This window comes from Saccopteryx leptura, chromosome 3, assembly GCF_036850995.1.
Source record: "Saccopteryx leptura isolate mSacLep1 chromosome 3, mSacLep1_pri_phased_curated, whole genome shotgun sequence".
Classification (NCBI taxonomy): Eukaryota; Metazoa; Chordata; class Mammalia; order Chiroptera; family Emballonuridae; genus Saccopteryx; species Saccopteryx leptura.
Window position 1 is genome coordinate 132,094,454 of NC_089505.1, and position 23,410 is coordinate 132,117,863.

Here is a 23,410-nt window from a genome sequence, read left to right on the forward strand (position 1 = left end):
GAAACAAATATAATGTGTTTCAAAAAACTATTTCTCTTAGAAATATAGCCTCAACATAACTAGACTTCGGTTTGGAAGTATAAAAAATATTATATAAATAATACATTTTAAAAAACTTATTTCCACATTTATATAACAATTTCTAGGCACCACGAGGGATGTATCTTGCACTTCTTCCTCAACTTCTCCGAGCCCCTGGTTGATGTTCCCTGCTCAGGGAGATCCACTTAGGGGCAGAACCATCCTCTGCCTCTCCTGGTGTAACCCTCAACAGGGGGGTGCTTCTCTTGAGAACCTGAGATTTCCAAATGGTAATTCATCTAGGAGCCAAAATGGCATGACTTTCTGTTAAGACTTCAGGGCACCAGAAGCATGCTGCACCCACACGGAAGTGACTGTCTCTCCCCATTTTGCTTCTCACGTTGCCATTTGGACCACAAAGAGAATTACTTGTGCTTTCCTGTGAAAAACAGCTTCTTCAGCTTCTGCCTATTGCCGTTCTCCCTCATTGTCCATAGTAAGGATCAGGAAATTCTCTCCAAGCTTCCTTATTCCAAATCAGCCACCCAATGCCAACCAATTTCTGTAAACAGATGCTTTAGACGGTCATTTTCCCAGTTCACCATAACCACCCAGACTCTGAAACCCAGTGTAGGCTCAGCTGGAACCCCCTCTACAATGACGATTACCACACATTCTGATTTCTCATCCGCTAGAAGTCTGCCTTCCAAATCAAAAACGAGGGTTGAAACAGGGTAAAATGTGTAATACAAGTTTATTCTGTGACATTTCTCTCATTGAAGATTTTAAAATGATCAAAATACATCAATATTTCATTAAAAAATACCTAGAAGAATTTAGGTAATATCTGTAATATACATGATTTAACTATGAACATCAACTTGGTTTTTTTCATGTTGAACATTTTTTTAAAAAAGTAACATACAAATGTAAAAGACTGTTGTGTCCTTCATGTATCCCGTGTCTCATATATTTCAACTCAACTGTCAGTTCTCTTCTCAACTATGTATGTTAAAGGTATTTGCTTCTGTTTTTGAGTGGGAAGAATATCCACTTTCTGTTTCTTAACAGTAACATTTAGGTCCTCCTTCTCTGATTCTTCAAGAAGATGCTTCATGGTGAATTTGAACAGTAATCGAGGGTCTGGTCCAGAAAGTGGTGGGCAATTACAGATCTCTCTGATTTCAAGAGCCTATAAAGAAAGAATACAACAGAATACAAAAAAAAGGATATATATAAATTTATTAATATTATCCCAACAATTCTTAATATGCTTTATGCAAAATAATAAAAGAATTCATTCTGTATTTTTTTAAATAAAAGGTATCTTAATTACAATACATAAAAGAGAACCATAGACAATTTCATAGTTACATTTTCATGATTTGTTCACATAATATATTTGAAAAAAAACAACAACTGTATCTTCAATGACCGCCCAATGTCCTACTGGGAATAAACAAGATCTCTTTGGTTTCAAACTTCAGCCAATACTAAGAACAACTGTTCAGATTAGAAAAGATCTAAAGATTCAGAAATTTTTCAAGAAAAATAAATAAAATAGAAAATAGACGCCTGAACATACTGAAAGAAGATCTGCATAACCAGGACCACCTGTAGTGGAACTGAGGCTAATAACCTAGAAAAGCAAAGACTCTAAACAAATAAAAATCATGACAATTTTTAACTCCAAGAAAAATAAAAAACCCCCAAAACAAGTAAAAGTAATCACAGAATACTACGTGGCTCAGCTGTGACTAGTGTTTATAATTTTTAGAACATTAAATTTTGATCTAACCAAAATCACTTTTTAACCATAGTGGAAAGAAGGAGAGCTGGACACATGTGTGGACACACAGGATGTGACAGTGACGAGGGAAAGCTTAATTCTCATCCACTTAGGGGAAAAGTAAATATATAATGTCTAAAACTGAAAAGTCCGGAAGTAGCAATATAAGCATGTTATGTAGAATGATAGGAAATATGAAAGGAATAATATAAGAGATGCTATAAAGATCTGGAGTCATGAGCCATAAACTGAGACTGTCCTAGCAAAGTTGGGACACACAGTCTACTCTTGCTTTAACCCCTTCATAACCACATTGACATTTTTTTTTCAAGTGAGAAGCTGCTCTGTCATGGCTGCTATATCACATGCCTAGGCCTTAACTGGTACCAATGGGGGGACAAGGGTGGGGTCCAGCAGGTGACAGCTGGCACAGCTGAGTTTAGCAGTGAGAGACTCAAAGCAGCAAAGGGAAGAACAGAATGTCATCTCCTATAATCCTTCATATTCAGTAAAAGCTCTTCTCTTTCCCTCAAGTTCTCTTTCCAATCTTTTCACTGTCAACAAATATTAAGAACATCACAGTGAATCAAGTGCTAGGGACACATTGGTCAAAATAGTCAGTCATGATCCCCGCCCTCATGCAAATTACTTTGCATTTCCCTAGTATTGGGCATTTGAATTGTTTATATCGTTTTTTAAATTTTTAATCTATTGAATTTAGTGACAGGGGAAGAAAGAGACAAAGAGACAGAGATAGGAAGATCAATCTGTCCCTGTATGTGCTCTGACTGGGGATCGAACTGGCAACCTCTGTGCTTTGGGACAATGCTGTGACCAACTGAGCTATCCGGCCAGGGCTTGTTTTAAATAGTTTTGCTTGGCTTTTACAAAATACTCTATGAAAATCTTTATTTAAATAAAAGATGTTGTTTTAAGCCCCACTTGGGTTTACTTGAAGTACACCTCCAAAATAGAATGATCTGCTCAAAGAATAAGAACAGATGATAATTTTTGTTATGTAGGACCAAACCGCTTTCTGCCAGAAAGGCTTTACCAACTTACAATGTCTTCAGCGTACAGGGATACCTTAGTTATTCATAATTTGTAAAACACAGCATTTCATGATTCTTATCCATATAACCACATAATTTTAAACCTCACAATCCTAGTACTCACCAGCTAAATTTACAAATGAGAGAACTGAGCTCCAGAGAGGTTAAGTGACTGGCAGGGAACAAAAAGCTGCTTAGCGAAGGTTTAGAGCAGTTTTATTCATAATTACCAAACCTTGGAAGCCACCAAGATGTCCTTCAGTAGGTGAATGGATAAGTTGTATTGCATCCAAACAATGGAATATTATTCAGAACTAAGAAGAAATGAACTATCAAGCCATAAAAAGGTAGGGAGAAACCTTAAATGGGGAAAAAGAAAAGCAAATCTCGAGAGGCTTTATACATATGATTCCAACTACATGACATTCTGGAAAAGGCAAAACTGTGGAGACAGTAAAAAATGATCAGTCATTGCCGGGGCTTATGGGGGACAGAGGCATGAATAGGCAGAGCATAGAGTATTTTTAGGGCAATGAAACTATTCTATATAATACTATAATGGTGAGTACATATTATTATACATTAGTCAAAACTCATAGAATCTGCAACACGAAGAATGAACCCTAATGTACACTGTGGACTCTGAGTGATAATGATGGGCCCTGCAGGTTCTTCACTGTAACAGATGTATCACTACAGTGCTGTGTTTCCACAGTGGGGGAGACTGTGTCTACGTGGAGGCAAGAGGTACAAGGAAAATCTCTAACTTCCACTGAATTTTGCTGTGACACTAACACTGCTCTTAAAGATAAAGTCTACTTAGCCTGACCAGGCGGTGGCACAGTGGGTAGAGAGTCGGATTGAGATGCAGAGGACCCAGGTTCGAGACCCCGAGGTCGCCAGCTTGAGTGAGGGCTCATCGGGTTTGAGCAAAGCTCACCAGCTTGAGCCCAAGGTCACTGGCTCAAGCAAGGGGTTACTCGGTCTGCTGTAGCCCCCTGGTCAAGGCACATATGAGAAAGCAATCAATGAACAACTAAGGAGTCGCAACAAAGAATTGATGTTTCTCATCTCTCTCCCTTCCTGTCTGTCTGTCCCTATCTGTCCCTCTCTCTGTCTCTGCCACAAAAAAAAAAAAAATTTTTTTTAAATAAAGTCTATTTTAAAAAAGCTGGCATGGAACTAAAAAGGCTCTGAATAAAGGGATTAGAATCTGCTTTTCTTGTTTTTATTTTTAATGCATTTGCATTACATGATTTTGTGTTAATGTGTGTTTGTTTTTGCCCCACATTATACATTTCTTAAGTAACTCTCTTATGAAATAAATGTACTTTAGAGATAGCCGAGCTACATTAATTGCTAGAAAAACTATACATTCTTCATAAAGGGTTTTTGTCAATATTTCCTCATGTGTGAACTACTTCTCTCCTCCAAATATCAAACAGAATCCTGTTACAGACAAATATATTTCTGTGAAATCTTCATCTATTTGCATAGAAAGATTTTACCAAACACATTGGAAAAATATTTTTCCTGCTTTTCTAACATTATTTTCCATATTTATTTTATTACATTTCAGGGTGTCAACATCTTTTATTTTCATAAATTCAAATTCATCTTAATACTTTAATCTCTTTAAAAGTGAGCAACATTTTCCCACTGTACAGCTAGAATATGCCTTTCCATTTCCTTTACTTTGTTTTCTGTGTTTAACTTCATGTACCACATACAACAAGCACTTAAATGTACGCTGAATTTAAACAAGCATTATAGAACACAAGCTACGAATAAATCATTATGACAAATGTCACAGGGAAACACTCAAGAGTTTACGGTCTAAGAGAAAGCAGGAATGTACTCCAATAACAAGAATATACAGTTCTAAGAATACCAAGGAAGATGTGTAATTAAACATGGACTTAGCCAGCCTAGGGATTTCAACCAGAGTGAAAAGAACTAGTATTCACTGTGTATTTCCAATGTGCCTTGCTCTGTGCCAGGTATTTTACAAATGTTATCTAAACTGGTGTTATCATGGGAACCACTTCTGAAAAATGTTGGTCCTGATGTAGAATACTTATCATTAAAGTGTCTTATGGGGAGAGGAGAGAAAGAAAGAAGGAGGTAGGACTTTGCCATCACAAATGCACAAATTCATAAATAATACACCCAGGAGACAGTGCTATCTCAATTCGACAGGGAAGCAAAATGAAGCTTAGGTTAGGTAACTTCCTCAAAGTTGGGAGGCTGGGTCAGAATTAAAACCCAAGACTCTCAAGACTACCATTTTTGGAGGGACCCAAAGATGGCAGCGGAGTAAACAGACGCACAGACTCCCAGCTCACACCACCGAACTGGATTATAAACTAATTTATGAACAATCAGCATGAAAAACCAAATCTGGACTACAAGAACAGCTTTCAAAAATCAAGGAGCAAAGAAGAAGCCACAACGAACCTGGTCACAGAGACACAGACATCTCTCCAGCTCCAATCAGCGCAACAAGACACAGCTGAAAACAAGAAGTGGGGAGGAAGGGCAGTAACTCAGGTCTCCTTGGAGATCTGAGATACACCTCCCCCTACTGAAGCTGAGAAAGCAACCGCCCCCAGAGAGATTAACTGGCAGAAGAGGACTTCAGAGCCTCAGGTAACACCCACCGCATTCCTGGATACAGTTTCAAATAAGCCCCCTGCTGAGATCAGCAAACAAGACAATCACCTGTTAAGAAAACAAACAAATCAAGACTTCAAAGCGGCCCAAATCCTAAAGTGGATTACAAATAATAGCTGATGCCAACCCAAGCAGACTTAGAAACAACACAAGTAAAAACTAGAGGCAGACAACACCAAGCCTAGACTCAACCAGCTCTACAAAGAAAACACCCTGGGTAGGCACAATGAGAAGACAAAGAAGTACAATCCAATTGAAACCACAAGAGAGACCTTCAGATGAACTGAGTGATATGGAAATAATCAAACTTCCAGATGCAGAGTTTAAAATAATGATTGTTAAGGATGCTTAGGGATCTTAGAACAACAATGGATGGTCATCACGAACACCTAAATAAAGAAATAGCAAGTATAAAAAAGGATATTGAAATATTAAAAAAGAATCAGTTGGAGATGACAAATACAATATCAGAAATGAAGACCACAATGGAAGGAATTAAAAACAGGATGGATATAGCTGAGGATCGAATCAGCGAGTTGGAGGACAACTGGAATGAAGGCATGAAAGCAGAGAAGAAAAAATAAAAGAGACTCAAAAAGTCTGTGGAAACTCTTAGAGAGCTCTGTGACAACATAAAAAGAAATAACATCCGCATCATAGGGGTTCCTGAAGAAGAAGAGAAAGAACAAGGGATAGAGGCTTTGTTCAATCATATCATAGCTGAAAACTTCCCTAAATTAATGCAGGAGAAACTCTCACAAATTCAAGAAGCACAGAGAACTCCACTAAAAAGAAACCCAAAGAAACCTACACCAAGACACATCATAATTAAAATACCAAAGCTAAGTGATAAAGAGAAAATATTAAAAGCTGTGAGAGAAAAAAAGGCTATCACCTACAAAGGAGCCCCCATAAGGATGACATCCGACTTCTCAACAGAAACACTTGAAGCCAGAAGGGAATGGCAAGAAATATTCAAAGTAATGCAGAACAAGAACCTACCACCAAGACTATTTTATCCAGCAAGGCTATCATTTAAAATTGAAGGAGAAATAAAAAGTTTCCCAGACAAAAAAAACTCAAGGAATTCATTACAACCAAACCAATGCTGCAGGAAATGTTAAGGGGCATGGTGTAAACAGATCAAAGTGGGAAAAGAATATAGCAAAAGAAGAATACAGCTTTAAAGAATAAAATGGCAATAAACAACTACATGTCAATAATAACCTTAAATGTAAAAGGATTAAATGATCCGATCAAAAGACATAGGGTAGCTGCATGGATAAGAAAACAGAACCCGTACATATGCTGTCTACAAGAGACACACCTTAAAACAAAGGATGCACATAGGTTGAAGGTAAAAGGATGGAAAAAAACATTTCATGCAAATGGAAATGAAAAAAAAAGCTGGGGTAGCAATACTTATATCAGACAAAATGGACTTTACAACAAAGAATATAGTAAGAGATAAAGAAGGCCAGTACATAATGATAAAGGGAGCAATCCAACAGGAAGATATAACTATTATAAATATATACGCACCTAATATAGGAGCACCTAAATATATAAAGCAGACTTTGATGGATATAAAGAGCAAAATCAACAGCAACACTATAATAGTAGGGGATTTTAATACCCCACTAACATCACTAGATAGATCCTCAAGAAAGAAAATTAACAAAGAAACAGCAGACTTAAAGGACACACTAGATCAGGGGTCTCAAACTCGCGGCCCACAGGCCGCATGCGACCTGCCGAACAATTTTGTGCGGCCCGCAGACTAATCCACGAAGTTCAAAATATTTTGGATAAAATTAAGTAAGCCTAGGGGCCTACTTGTATTTTTCATTTCTCTAGCATCTTGCTCTGCAGCCCACATGCTGAGTTGAGTTTGAGACCCCTGCACTAGATCAACTCAATTTAATAGATATCTACAGAACCTTTCACCCTAAAGCAGCAGAATATACATTCTTTTCAAGTGCTCATGGTACATTCTCTAGGATAGACCACATGTTAGGGCACATAAGTGGTCTCAACAAATTTAAGAAGATTGAAATCATATCAAACACTTTCTCTGATCACAATGGCATGAAACTAGAAATCAACCACAACAGAAAAGCTCAAAAATTCTCAAACACATGGAAACTAAATAGCAGGTTGTTAAATAATGAATGGATTAAGAATGAGATCAAAGAAGAAATAAAAAAATTCCTAGAAACGAATGATAACGAGCATACAACAATTCAAAATTTATGAGACACAGCAAAAGAAGTACTGAGAGGGAAGTTCATAGCACTACAGGCACACTTTAAGAAGGTAGAAAAAGCTCAAATAAGCAACTTAACCCTGCATCTAAAAGAACTAGAAAAAGAACAGCAAGTAAAGCCCAAATGTAGTAGAAGGAAGGAAATAATAAAGATCAGAGCAGAAATAAATGACATAGAGACTAAAGAAACAATACATAGGATCAATGAAACTAGGAGCTGGTTTTTTGAAAAGGTAAACAAGATTGATGAACCTTTAACTAGACTCACCAAGAAAAAGAGAGAGAGGACTCAAATAAATAAAATTAGAAATGAGAGGGGAGAAATAACTGACACAACAGAAATACAAAGGATTGTAAGAAAATACTATGAAGAACTGTATGCCAAAAAACTAGACAACCTAGATGAAATGGACAAATTCCTTGAAACATACAATCTTCCAAAAATCAGTCTGGAAGAATCGAAAACCTAAACAGACCGATTACACCAAATGAGATCAAAACAGTTATCAAAAAACTCCCAACAAAGAAAAGTCCTGGGCCAGATGGCCTCACAAGTGAATTCTACCAACTATTTAAAGAAGACCTAACTCCTATCTTTCTCAAGCTATTTCAAAAAATTCAAGAGGAAGGAAGACTTCCAAGCTCCTTTTATGAAGCGAGTATAATTCTGATTCCAAAACCAGGCAAAGACAACACAAAGAAAGAAAATTATAGGCCAATATCCCTGATGAATATAGATGCTAAAATCCTCAACAAAATATTAGCAAACCGTATCCAACAATATATGGAAAAAATCGTACACCATGATCAAGTGGGATTTATTCTGGGGAGGCAAGGCTGGTACAATATTCGCAAATCTATCAATGTTATTCATCACATAAATGAAAGGAAGGAGAAAAACCACATGATAATTTCAATAGATGCAGAAAAAGCATTTGATAAAATCCAGCACCCATTTATGATCAAAACTCTCAGCAAAGTGGGAATACAGGGAACAGACCTCAACATGATAAAAGCCATCTATGACAAACCCACAGCCAACATCATACTCAATGGGAAAAAATTAAAAGCAATCCCCTTAAGATCAGGAACAAGGCAGGGGTGCCCCCTTTCACCACTCTTATTCAACATAGTCCTGGAAGTCCTAGCCATAGCAATCAGACAAGAAGAAGAAATACAAGACATTCAAGTTGGAAAAGAAGAAGTAAAGCTATCATTATTTGCAGATGATATGATATTTTTTTATATAGAAAATCCTAAAGTCTCAGTCAAAAAACTACTGGACCTGATAAATGAATTCAGCAAGGTGGCAGGATATAAAATTAATACACAGAAATCAGAGGCATTTTTATACACCAAAAATGAACAATCAGAAAGAGAAATTAAGGAAACAATCCCCTTCACTATTACAACCAAAAAAATAAAGTACCTAGGAGTATATTTAACCAAGAAGACTAAAGACTTATACTTGGAAAATTATAAAACATTGATAAAAGAAATCAAGGAAGATACAAACAAGTGGAAGCATATACCATGTTCATGGTTAGGAAGAATAAACATCATTAAAATGTCTATATTACCCAAAGTAATTTATAAATTCAATGCAATACCAATTAAAATACCAGTGACATACTTTAAAGATATAGATCACATATTCCAAAAATTTATATGGAACCAAAAGAGAACACGAATAGCCTCAGCAATCTTAAAAAAGAAGAATAAAGGGGGAGGTATCACACTTCCTGATATTAAGCTATACTACAAGGCCATTGTACTCAAAACAGCCTGGTACTGGCATTAAGAACAGGCACATAGATCAATGGAACAGAACAGAGAACCCAGAAATAAACCCACAGCTCTATGGACAACTGATATTTGCAAAAGGAGGTAAGGAAATACAATGGAGTAAAGACAGCCTCTTCAACAAATGGTGTTGGGAAAATTGGACAGCAACCTGCAAAAAAATGAAACTAGACCACCAACTTACACCATTCACAAAAATCAACTCAAAATGGATAAAAGACTTAAATGTAAGGCATGAAACCATAAGCATCTTAGAAGAAAACATAGGCAGTAAGCTCTCCGACATCTCTCACAGCGATATATTTGCTGATTTATCTCCACGGGCAAGGGAAATAAAAGACAGGATAAACAAATGGGACTATATCAAACTAAAAAGCTTTTGCATGGCCAAAGACAATAAGAACAGAATAAAAAGACAAACTACACAATGGGAAAACATATTTGACAGTATGTCTGATAAGGGGTTAATAACCAAAATTTATAAAGAACTTGTAAATCTCAACACCAGAAAGACAAACAATCTAATCAAAAAATGGGCAAAAGAAATGAATAGACACTTCTCCAAAGAGGATATACAGATGGCCAATAGGCATATGAAAAAATGCTCAACATCATTAATCATTAGAGAAATGCAAATTAAAACCACAATGAGATATCACCTCACACCGGTTAGAATGGCGCTCATCAACAAAACAACACAGAATAAGTGCTGGCGAGGATGTGGAGAAAAGGGAACCCTCCTGCATTGCTGGTGGGAATGCAGACTGGTGCAGCCTCTGTGGAAAACAGTATGGAGATTCCTCAAAAAATTGAAAATCAAACTGCCTTTTGACCCAGCTATCTCACTTTTAGGAATATACCCCAAGGACACCATAGAATGGTTCCAGAAGGAGAAATGCACCCCCATGTTTATAGCAGCATTGTTCACAATAGCGAAGATCTGGAAACAGCACAAGTGTCCATCAGAGGACGAGTGGATTAAAAAGCTTTGGTACATATATACTATGGAATACTACTCAGCCATAAGAAATTATGACATTGGATCATTTACAATAACATGGATGGACCTTGATAACATTATACGGAGTGAAATAAGTAAATCAGAAAAAAACTAAGAACTATATGAACCAATGCATAGATGGGACATAAAAATGAGACTCAGAGACATGGACAAGAATGTGATGGTAACAGGGAGTGGGGTAGAGGGGTGGGGAAGGGGCGAGGAAGGAGAGGGAGGGAGTGGCGGGAGGGAAAAGGCACAAAGGAAACCAGATAGAAGGTGAGGGAGGATGATTTGACTTTGAGTGAGGGGTATGCAGCATAATCAAAGGTCAAAATAATCTGGAGATGTTTTCTCGGAACATATGTACCCTGATTTATCAATATCACTGCATTAAAATTAATAAAAATAAGATAAAAAAAAAGGCTACCACTTTTATAGTACTTCCTAAGAGTATCCTTTCCTGATACCAACTATTAATTTGCTACATGCCAAATTTCCATAAGAAAGCAGAACTACTATTCAATTACATTGCCCAATTTCCTCCTTTTAACTCAACATTACATTACATCTTTCCTATTCTTACACATCACACAATTATTTAACAAATATTCTCTAAGCATTCTAGAAACTGTCAGGCATTAAGGATACAGCAGTAAGCAGGGGCGTTACATTATCGGGAAAGAGACAGACCATAAACAAGTCAACAAAATAATTTAAGTAAAGTAGATGAAGAAATTAAGCTGTGAACTATATTAGACAACAACTTCATGGAAGAGAGGCTATTTGAGATTGGGGATCAGAGACAGCCTTCAAAGGGAGATGACCTCTGTGTAATGAGCTGAGGGGAAAATGTTCCAGGCAGTGCCATCAGCAAGTAGAGCTGGTGCAGGGAGAAAACAAACTAGAGGAGAAATATCCGGAACCAAAGACAACCTTGGGGAGAAGGACATGTGAAAAAGTTGGAGAAGTAGGCAGTGGCCAAATTATAGGATTTAAAAAGTTTGGATTTTATTCTAAATTAGATGAGAACCTACTGAAAGGTTTTTAAGCAGGAAAGTGATATTAAAAAGACTGGCCAGTGCAGCGAGTTTCAACTGGTGTGCTGCAAGGATTTTTTAAAATATGAAATGCCTGACTATTGAGTCAGGGGCACTGACCTCTTTTCTCCTAGATTTTCAAATAAAAAAATGACAATAGCCAGCACAACAAAAGCCATTTGGTGTGAATGAGTAAAAATTGTACCTATTCTTTTTGTCAGGTCGGCAAAAAATATATTTTTGGTGTGTTGCAGAATTTTAGTAATAAGTTTATGTGTGCCATAAGATGAAAAAAAGTTGAACATCACTGGGCTAGTGTACTGAAAACAGATTGTGGGATGGGGAGAGCGGGTGAGGAGAGTGGAGGGTAAAGGGGTATAGATGGTGATGGAAGGACCTCGACTTGGGTGGTAAACACATAATACAGTATACAGATGATGCGTTGTAGAATTATGCACCTGAAACCTGTATAATTGTGTTAACCAATGTCACCCCAATAAATTCAATAAAAAGGAAAAAAAATAAGGAGTTGGTACCCTAGCAATATCCAGTGGTGACCAGTGAGTTTGCTTAAATAATTATGAACTCATGAAATTTTTTTCCTATTTTTTCTTGTTATTCCTTTTGTTATTCAAATTACCCCTTTTTAAAGAACACTGTAACTCCTTTAAAAAAAAAAAGAAAGAAAATGGATTGCTAGGGTTGAAGTAAAAAACAAAACAAGAAGAGGCCCTAGCTAGTTGGCTCAGCAATAGAGCGTCAGCCTGGCATGTGGAAGTCCCAGGTTTGATTCCCAGCCAGGGCACACAGGAGAAGTGACCATCTGTTTCTCCACCCTTCCTTCTCTCCCTTCTCTCTCTCTCTTCCCCTCCCACAGCCAAGGCTCCATTGGAGCAAAGTTGGTCTGGAACCTGAGGATGGCTCCATGGCCTCGCCTCAGGCACTAGAATGGCTCCAGTTGCAATAGAGCAACGCCCCAGATGGGCAAAGCATCGTCCCCTAGTGGGCATGCCGGGTGGATCCCAGTCAGGCACATGTGGGAGTCTGTCTCTCTGCCTCCTGGCTTCTCACTTCAGGAAAATACAAAAAAAAACACAAAACAAAAAAAAAACAAAAGAAACCAAGAGGATTAAAACATCAGATGCCTGTAGTGAGTAATCTAAGGGAGAGATGATGGTGACTTTTACTAGAGCAGCAGAGAACAGACTCCCAATGCCTTGTAAAGGCAGCTGACAAGATTTTCTAGTAACTAGGAAAAGGAAAGAGAAGAATCAGGATGAGACCTCCATTTTCTCCTTAAAAGAGTGCTTTTTTGCTATGCTATCCACGCATCTGAGGATAATTTACTTGCATATAGTAAATGATTATTGTGAAGTAGTATTGTATTGTTTTGCTGGTTTATGATCCCAGTCCATAAACTCTCTTAAACATGTTGTTCTTACAAAATTGTCAAAATGAAATCAAATGCTCAAAAATGAAGCAGATAATTAACAATGTCCCTTTTGTATATTTTGAAGCTAGAACTAATTATTTACTGAATGACTGTTCCTTGAACTTTTGAAAAAATTCTCCAAAGTAAATCCCCATCAGTGCTAGATGCTCTTTTCTTTTGAAATCTGTTATAACTCTTTGGCTTTCTAATACTGTACACGGTTTTTGTTTACTTGATTTAATTCACCGCATCTCTTTCTTCAAAACTTAATCTGAGGAGGTTCATTCTAGTTACAATTCTACTGCTAGCTGCATCCGCTTTGGCAATTCTCACATACATGCACACTCATGAATGCACACATTTCACTTATTTTGACCACAACTATTAATTAACATCATGTAACTAAAAATAACATTCTCTCAAATATTTTGGTTTTCCTGTACGTTAATTATTGTAGCTCTTCTGATCCTATTTACATTTTATTCTCTAACTAGCTGATCCAATGATTTTCACTTTGGCTTAATCTCTCAAAGATTCAACTATTGTAATTTTGCTTACTTTTGTTTAGTTTTATTAATTGTAGTCTCCTTGTCCAGACATATTACAAGTCATATTACCGGGCATATCACAAGTCTTTTATTTCTTTTCCCTTTTTCTTTCTTACTAATAGAGGCATTCAATTTTCTTTATATATAGGTTTCATAGTAACCCATAAACATGTAACTATATATCACAAAATTTCTTGACTTTAAGGCATGCTGTTATTGTTTATGTATTTCTCATCTTATACATACACAATTTTAATTTTCATGTGACTCCTCATATTTTAATTTGCTATATTAATTTTAATGTACTATATCCTGACAATTTGAACCATAACATTTTATATTAATTATACGTTTTTGTCCAAATTATATGACCAGTACTTTTGGAAAAGATACAGGGGCATTTGAAAAGAAACTATACATCTATTACCTAACAGTCTCTTATGTTGGTTAAATATTTTTGTACTAGTCATTCAAGTATTTTTTTAATTCCTTACTTGAACTTTTGTTTCCTAAGAATAGTAGGGTGCAAGCTATAGTCAAAAGTCTATATATACAAACTATATATTTTACCGAATTCTCAGAGGGCATTGGATTACGGAAGAGCACTGCTGCTAAGTACTCCACTGACATTGTTTATGCATTTCACTTACTAAGGATTTGACATCTTAAAAGAAACAAAGCTGGTTGGTTTGGCTAGATAACTATACCAAAGTGTGTTAGCTCCATTGCTTTTTATTTATTTTGTTGTTTCTTTCCCCCTAAACTCTTACACTTCTCCAAAGTCTGAAAAGCAAGGTCTGAAGTCATTCTTACTGTTACATATCTTTAAATATTATTTTTATACCTTGGCACCTTCTAAGAGCCTGTCTTTGCAATGAATACTAAACACTTAATAAACAGAGATATTTAGGCAACAACACTTCAGGGCTTCTCATGCATGATGCTCTGGAATTCTTCTAAAAACCAGTCTTAAGAAATATTACTTAAATCAAATATGTGGTATAGAAACCATAGTCAAAGAAACGAAGACATGAATGAATGTACTGGTCTTTACCACTGTTATATGCACCCTGGATTTCCTTGTGTCTTTTCAATGTTCTTCCATTTTTTAGTCATTTTTTTTTAGCCCTCAGTGTCATAATCTGGCTGTGCTGTGATCCTCTAACGCTAGCACTAATGTGTCTTTGCCCTGGGCCAACAAGGCTGCTCTATACAGCCTCCACAGAACGTTTTACAGCTTCTCTGCTGCATTCACAAGATTGGCAAGTTTCTGAAGTGGATGTAGCTTATATTTCTAAAGTCATTCTTTCTTCTTCTGTCACTTTCGATGTAATTAAATCACCCTTATCGTGCCAGCCTCAGGTGGCATTGCTTCTGTAGTTCTTGTGACCTATTCTGTCCTCTCCAATGGAGTAAAATTTTTCAGTTAGACCAGAGATTTGAGATTTGTTTTGTTTTTGTTTCTTAGACTTTTCTACTCTTTGAAGCTTATCTCACTGGGGGAATATGATCATTTCTGTGGCTTTGCTTTTTCGTTGTAATTGTAGTATTTGATTTAGATGAGGGTCCTTATGGTGTTATTAAAGACACTCAGACTCTAAATAAGTTTTTTAAATACAATTACTGATAATCATCTTTCCTTTTCTTACCAGCCTTATGCACTCATTATTCTGATTTTTTAAAAATCTCTCTTACCTACCTCTTAAATCTACTCTTGAATAGGAGAAAAATTGGGCTACAATGTCTTTCATTCCATTAGTGTTAATTTGACTGGTCTGATTTCCTTTTTCGTAGTTCTATACAGAAAACACATTAAGGTTAACGCTTTGAGAGAGAGGAGTTCCCAAGTCGGACTGGATTGAGGTTTCTGAAGAACTGATTTTTGCAGAGTGCTAAATCATCACCTTACTATCACCTCCTGGCCACCACAGGGAACACCACATTTCCCTAGGAGACGTTAGGCCACCACCACCCAAACCCCCCTAACTGCGTGTGGCATCACTCAGTGGGGAGCAGCCAGAGTTAAGAGAATCTGATGTGAAGCAATATGGAGCATAGTTGTACCACTTATAAAATATTCTTGCCACTATATAACTTCTACTTATAAAAAAACAAGTTAGAGGACACCACAAAAACAATCAGATAAATCTAGAATGTGGGACTAGATTTATTCAACAAGTTAATGACATGTTTAAAAACAAGCAAAACAAGGGTGGGGCACACTGTTCTAAGTCAGAGACTGAAGGGGCATAGCAACCAAATGTAGCGGATGGGTTCTGACGGATCGTGATCTGAACACGCTGACTGTAAAACTATATTTTGAGACAGAAATTTGAATATGGATAGAATCTTTAATTTTATGAATAAATTACTATTAATTTTCTTAGATATAATAATAGAAGAAAATGATACTTTCTAAAATGCATATTGAGCTAATTAGGAGGGAAAGTTCTTATAGCTGGGATCTGCACTAAAATACTTCTGGGTTAAAAAAAAAGAAGAAGTGTACAAATAGGTTTATATAACTGAATGTGATTGAAAAATGGGGGTTCCTTAAATTATTCAAATTATCTCTACCTTTACAGGTGTTTTTAAAAAATTATAATAAAAAGTTAAATTAAAACAATTTATCTCAAAAGAAAAATACCCTTTTCCTCTCTGTCCTCCCTTCTCTATCGTTTTTGCATTTCTGTGATTTCATCCTTGATTTTACATCTATATCTTTGGTTCTAAACAGCTCATGAGAGGTTTAAATGTTTCTAGTGAAAAATGAAACCAGTCCCTTTACACCCCCTCTATTTCCAAATCTTTCCCTTGATTTCTAAGGAATGCATATACTTTTTAAAAAGCCTAATATTTTAGCATCAATACCTCAATCCTAAAACTCACTAGAAACAGACTTAATGAAAATTAATGCATATAGTAGGTTACCACTTTAAGAGAAAGAAAGGAAGACAACAAGGATAATGCCTATGTGGTTGCTTAAAAATAACAAAACAAAAACTTCTGTTTATATATTAGACAAGATAGTTTGATGTGGTGTCTACTTGAAAAGCAAATAAATGACAATAGAAAGCAAAAATAGAAAACTGTGAAAGACTTTGATATGGGCAAAAAGATCACTGGGTGTCTTGTCAAGTGCATCCTTGACTGTTATCGCCACTTTTCATGGTTTTAGACCTACTTTACGACTCTGTAAATTATAGAAAAGTCCTGGCTGGTTGGCTCAGTGGTAGAGCCTCGGCCTGCGTGTGGATGTCCCAAGTTCAAATCCTGGTCAGGGCACACAGAAGCAACCATCTGCTTCTCCACCCACCCCCTCTCTCTTCCCCTCCCAGTCATGGCTCAACTGGTTCCAGTGAGTTGGCCTTGGGTGCTAAGGATGGCTCCATGGCCTCAGCCTCAGGCACTAAATTAAAAAAAGAAAAAAAACAACTCGTTGCTGCGGAGCAACAGCCCCAGATGGGCAGCATATCACCCCCTAGTGGGCTTGCCTGGTGGATCCCCCATGGGGCGCATGCGAGAGTCTATCGCTCTGAGTCCCTTCCTCTCACTAAAAAATAAAAAAATTAAAAATTAAAAAAAATTAAGTTGTAGAAAACTGATAACAATGCAAATGATACTTGTCAATGGAAATAGAAAGTAACTATCTTGTGGAATACAATTGATCATTGCCTTGTGAATGGATCAGTTTTATACCTATTTATAAACTCACAAATTATGAACTCAAAAATTGATGTATCAATTGTCCTCTGAAATGGTAAAATAATAAAACATTTTCAGATAAAATTGTATAATCAACCACTCCTAACATATAAGATTGATGTATTAAGTCCCAGTGGCTATATTTATTCCCAGTAATAACTAAAGTATTTATGAAACAACTACTCATACACATCAGGATTCTTCTAGGCACCATACATCAAGTAAAACTGTAATTACTTATTTATAAAACTAAGTTATAATAATGAAATTTATAAAAAGGAAAAAAACTAATGCCAGAGAAGTTTCAAGATGAGATTAAAGGTTTCCTATGAAAACAGGAACCAAGACATTATAACAACAACAACAAAAATATCACTTCCATTTTTCAAATGTTTTCCCAAAAATATGATTTTTTCTCCCTTTCCACCTAAAAGCAATTTTTTTCTAACAGGCCAATCATTTCCGCCTCAGCTAGATACATATAATATGTACCATAAGATTTTTTTATGGTTTTAGACAATATTACTGTCAGGCTTCCTGGCTTTATGTGATTCAGAGGCCAATTCAATTACAGTAGCTGCTATGATATTTGCCTTTTTCTCAACACTCTCCATGTCAGGCAAAATGAAATTCTGTAAGGTGAACAGTATATGTTTGTGTACACTGGCCAACAATGACATTTCACTTCAATGTTAACACCCTCATATTTTCTACTTATAGGATGTATATTAATGATTTATGTGTTTACACTGGCCAATTATAAGTGCATAAAAATGATTTACATATCAGTTCAAACCCCCAGCTCCTTGAAAGTTTAAAGAATTCAAAACAAATGAGAATAAAATGAATGTATTTATAGCTTGCCACTGAGTGATTCTGGTATCATAAAACTGAATATAGCAAATTTGAACATCAAGATTTAAAAATCAGTCTACAAATAAAGCTTACATTGATAGTTTTAAAAACATTAGAAAATAAATCATACTCAAAATTATGATGATAATAACATAACCCAAACAACTAAGTCCAAATTCAATGTTTTTCCTCATATTTTATCTCTCTCCATCCACCCCCCCCCCCTCCCACCACCAAGCAAACGATGGCAGAGAGCTGGTAAGAGAAGTAGAAAATAAAAAATTCAGTCTACATGCCTTTGGTTGTAAAATAAATCTTTCAATGAAGTACATTTTTACCCTGGGTTATCATACAATTTCCCTTATTCACTTCTATTCATATTTAATAACAATCCTTGTAGAAAGTACGTTTAAAAAGGTATCCTTTCAAGGACAACTTAGAGTCAAATTTAAATTCTGAACAGTGGAACTATAATTTTAAAACTGTCATACCATTAAACATCAACAGGTTGATATAACATCTGTTCTTCAATTTTTCACCCAAGTTGTTATGGTAACCAAAATATGTGGGATATGTTTTTCCCAAATTCAACTGATTATTTCAAGTAAATAAAATTATAGGTTATCATCTTATTAACTACAAATAATATCATTACTACAACCCTATATTTATCTATTTTAAATGCTAGTGGATCACAGTATTATATCTAACTAGATATTTACACATGCTTTATCACAGAATTCACATAAAAAACAGCAAGAATGTATTTTCTACTCTGGGGGCATTTTCTTGATTAAAAAAAAAACAAAAAATGAACTAGTCTATTATCTAACTATAATAATATACTATACTAAAATACTCCAAAATTATATGATTGTACTACTTTGTAGAAGCTGTGGATCATATCCTTTGTAAGTCAAATCATGCTACTCTTCTAGGCCGCTGCTGAGGACCCTCCACTGGTGTCCTGTCTCTGAACAAAAACTGAAGTCTTTACAGAGGCTACAGGCCTGCACTCCCCTCCCCGCTCACTCCATTCCAGCCAGATTGGCTCCCTTGCTGTTCCTCAACTACACCAGGCTCACACCTGCCTCAGAGCATGTACTTACTATAGTAGTTCCTCTGCGTGGAAGACTCTTACCCCTACTCCCAACCCCAGGGAAAGACTCTTTCACTTATTTCAAGTCTTTATTCAAATACCAACTTCTCAATGAAACTTTCTCTGATCGACCCCTTTCCAAACAGCTATTCCAGCACTTCTATCACCTCTGTTCATACATTACATATTTGCTATGGACTGTGTTTTCCCCACAGATTCATATGATAAAAACCTCACCCCCAATGTATTTGGAGATGGAGCCTTTGGGGATGATTAGGCTTAGAGGAGGCGATGAGGTTGGGGCCCTCATGATGGGATTACTGCCCTCATAAGAAGAGGAAGAGGCCCTGGCCTATTGCTTTGGCCTGCAGACGTCCCAGGTTCAATTCCCCGTCAGGGCATAACTGAGAATAAACCATCTGCTTCTCTTACCCTCCCTCTCCCCCTTCTTTCTCTCTTGCCCTCTTGCAGACAGAGGCTCAATTGGTTTGAGCATCTGCCCTAGACCTAGATTGCCCAGGGGATCCTAGTCGGGGTGTTTATGGGAGTGTCTATCTCCCCTCTTCTCACCAGTGTGCTATTACTCTCTCCACCATGTAAGGACACAGCAAGAAGGTAGCCATCTATCTACTAGCCAGGAAAATAGATTTCACCAGAAAATAAATGGGCCAGAATCTTAACACTGGGTTGCTAGTCTTTAAAACTATGAACAAGTGAATTCCCCATTGCTTACTCCACCAGTCTACAGTATTTTGTGATGGCAGTTCAAGCTAATACGCTGTTCTTCCTCCTTTGTTTTCCTCCCTAATACTTACTGCTAGCTAATATATTATGATATATTGGTGACTTATGCTATATAGTACTAATTTATTCTATTTACTGTCTGTCTTTACTGCAAAAACAGCTTCATAAGTGCAGGGTTTTTGTCTATTTTGTTCACAGCATCTACAATCTGGCACGTAATTGATGACCAAGAAATAGTTATTAAACACATAGTTTTAAAGCATCTTACGTTTTAAATGTTGATATGCTATAGTAAAAAATAAGACATTTCTGTGATGATGTTCAAGGAATCTAATAAAAAATAAAAAGGTGTAACCTTCAGTAAGTTATATTTTTAAAAATCAAAATTACCAAAATTTGTGTTCTCATAGAACCAAAGAGTTTTACTTTCCTGGTTTTCTTGATCTTTTCTTCTCCTATGAATCTGATCCACTACAGGCTTTGTCTTCCTTCTACCAATTAAATGTAGGAACCACTTATACTGTTAACTCTGTCCAGGATCTTTTTCTCTGCTTACTTCCTAAATAAACTGATCCGTTCTTCCCACTTCAGATACCCCTTTATTGGGGGGTGACTCTGAAATCCTCATCTCTGGCCTGAGTTTTGTGCTCTGGTGCTGTATTCTCAACTGCCTTTGAGATGTACATCACTTCGGGCATACTGTCAGAAATTTCAAAGAACAGGAGCATTAGGTAGAATCTATTGTACTAACTTAAGTAGAAAAAATCTTAAATAAAATCAAACAAAAAATGTAGTCTTTAACAGTATCTAGACTCACATAATTCTATATACTGCCTGAGGATTTGCTTCCTTCCATTATAGAAATTAGAAATGATAGTAGGGAATTCCAATCTCTGAATTATGACCATGTATTCTAATTAACAATATACTTTTACACTAACTATAAGTTTCACTTCAACCACTGAATTATTCCCAATATTATAGTAGAGTTTTATTACTTTCAAATTGAATTTAGTCTCTTGGGGGAGAAATATAAAAATTATATAAGGTTTCCAATAAGTTCCTGAACTAAGATAGTTTATTTTTAGAAAAAAAATCTCCCAATGTTTTTCTTCATTATTGGTGCTCAAATAACAAATGTATTTCTCTAATCATTATTCTTCATACTCACCAATCAATTCACTATTTTAAAGACTTCTCTAAAACACATTTTCATCTTGAAGATCCTTAGTTATCTTTGATGATGAAATGACAACTCAGATGAAAGTTGGCTAAAATTCATTATCAATTTAAATAAACCACATATTTTTAGAATTTCACTGAGCAAAAATAAAAAGAAAAGGAATTTCAAGAGAAAACTACATGGTAACTACAGTGTTAGAGATAGGCTAAGCCTCTTGAGGTGATGGAAGTTCCCAGGGTTATGGGTTGCATTAAGACACTCTTAGATTCAGGGATCTTCAGCACAATCAGTTACTGATGAAACAACATATTGACCCAGTCCAATGTTGTGCGTTTAAGATGAATGACTAGCCCTGGCCGGTTGGCTCAGCAGTAGAGTATCAGCCTGGCATGTGGAAGTCCTGAGTTCAATTCCCGGTCAGGGCACACAGGAGAGGCACCCATATGCTTCTCCACCCTTCCCCCTCTCCTTTCTCTCTGTCTCTCTCTTCCCCTCCCACAGCCAAGGCTCCACTGGAGCAAAGTTGGCCTGGGCACTGAGGATGGCTTCATGGCCTCTGCCTCAGGCACTAGAGTGGCTCCCACTGCAATGGAGCAACGCCCAGATGGGCCAAGCATCGCCCCCTGGTGGGCATGCTGGATGGCTCCTGGTAGGGCCCATGCAGGAGTCTGTCTGACTGCCTCCCCGCTTCTAATTCTGGAAAAATACCAAAAAAATAAAAATAAAAATAATAAGATGAATGACTACTACACAGTGTGTCAAGAAAACGTCACTGCTATTTTGTTCTCAAATGCTTTTTCTTCAAATTAAGAATATAAATAAAATATATCTAGGATAGTTCTTAAGAATCCATATCTGGCTGGCCCCAATGCTCACAAAAGGCACAAAGTATGCCTAGACTATCAACAAGTCTTGTCATCATTCCTTTTAAAATATATCCAAAATATGACCACTTCTTCTTCCCTTCTCTTCTGCCTCTATAATCTCTTAACAGGATTACAGCGAGAGCCTCCTAAACAGCCTCCCTGACATGATACATGCCCCCTACAGTCCACTCTCTACACAGGAGCCCCCTGCCCCCATAAGCACTATAAAACACATGAGTCATCACAAGAGTCAGAGCAAGTAATCAAGTCACTCCTCAGTTCAAAACCCTCCGCTAGCCTCTTGTAGCGCTTGGAATAAAAGTCAAATCCTTACAATGGTTTAGAAGACTATTCTACGGTCTGCTGAAGGCCCGCGGTCAAGTCACATATGAGAAAGCAATCAATGAACAACTAAGATGTCGCAATGTGCAACGAAAAACTAATGATTGATGCTTCTCATCTCTCCGTTCCTGTCTGTCTGTCCCTATCTCTGTCTCTGTAAAAACAAAACAAAACACTTCTTTCCAGATTCTGTTCACAGAGGCCTTCTTTGACAAATGAACATAGGCCAATATGCCTTCTCTACTTCCAAGTTTTAGTTTTAACCTGCTTTAGCTTTCCCCATGTGTTTATCACTGCTTAACATACTGAATGTTAACCCCCAAAAAGCAGAGACTTTTGATCCCAGCAACAGAATACAGAATGGTAGACTACCAGTGGATTTCAGTATCAATCACATGAATGAATGAATGAATGAATCTTGTAGTAGTTTCTTATCCCAAACTAGATGCAGTCTATTCCTTCAAATTGCATACCACTATATTTCTATTTTTCTTATAAGTCATACTCCTTGTTGTAGTAATAATCACTTTGTACTTAGGTTAGCACCCTGAAAATATCAAAACCCATGTCTTAGTTCTCTCTTTATCTCTAGTATCTACCAGTATATATTTCTTATAATAGATACTCAGGATTCATTAAGCTAATTTAAAGTCTTACTGACTACATAGTGGGACAGAAAAGAGCATGTAGCCTGGTGTGGAGATGGCTGACAACCACCTTGTACTGATGTGGATACCACAGAAAACATTTTAAATGATGTTTACAAATAAAAAAATTTGGGAAAAAGCTGCTTTAGCTTTATTCACTAATGAATTCTACAAATAAGAACCACACGTGCTTTTTTCTATAAAGAAATAAACAACTAGAAAGCAAACTAATATCAAGGGATTTTTTTCCTAAGAAAATTCCAGCATCATTATGGGAATTAATACCCATTTCACCCAAAAATTTTGCAGAAGTCATTAACTGGAGTTCTGTGGGGTTTTTTTTAA

The 23,410-nt window shown here is 36.6% G+C and overlaps 1 protein-coding gene across 4 annotated transcripts in view; it reads right to left on the minus strand.

Annotated features, from left to right (window-relative positions):
* Positions 1 to 768: 768 nt before the first annotated feature.
* Positions 769 to 23,410, minus strand: part of OMA1 (OMA1 zinc metallopeptidase) — a 66,324-nt gene continuing 43,682 nt past the window's right edge. For all 4 annotated transcript variants that reach the window (XM_066372183.1, XM_066372182.1, XM_066372185.1 and 1 more), the window contains one exon: positions 769 to 1,213. In XM_066372183.1, coding sequence (XP_066228280.1) covers positions 1,001 to 1,213 — 213 coding nt within the window. In that variant the 3' untranslated portion in view covers positions 769 to 1,000. The remainder of the gene's footprint in view (positions 1,214 to 23,410) is intronic.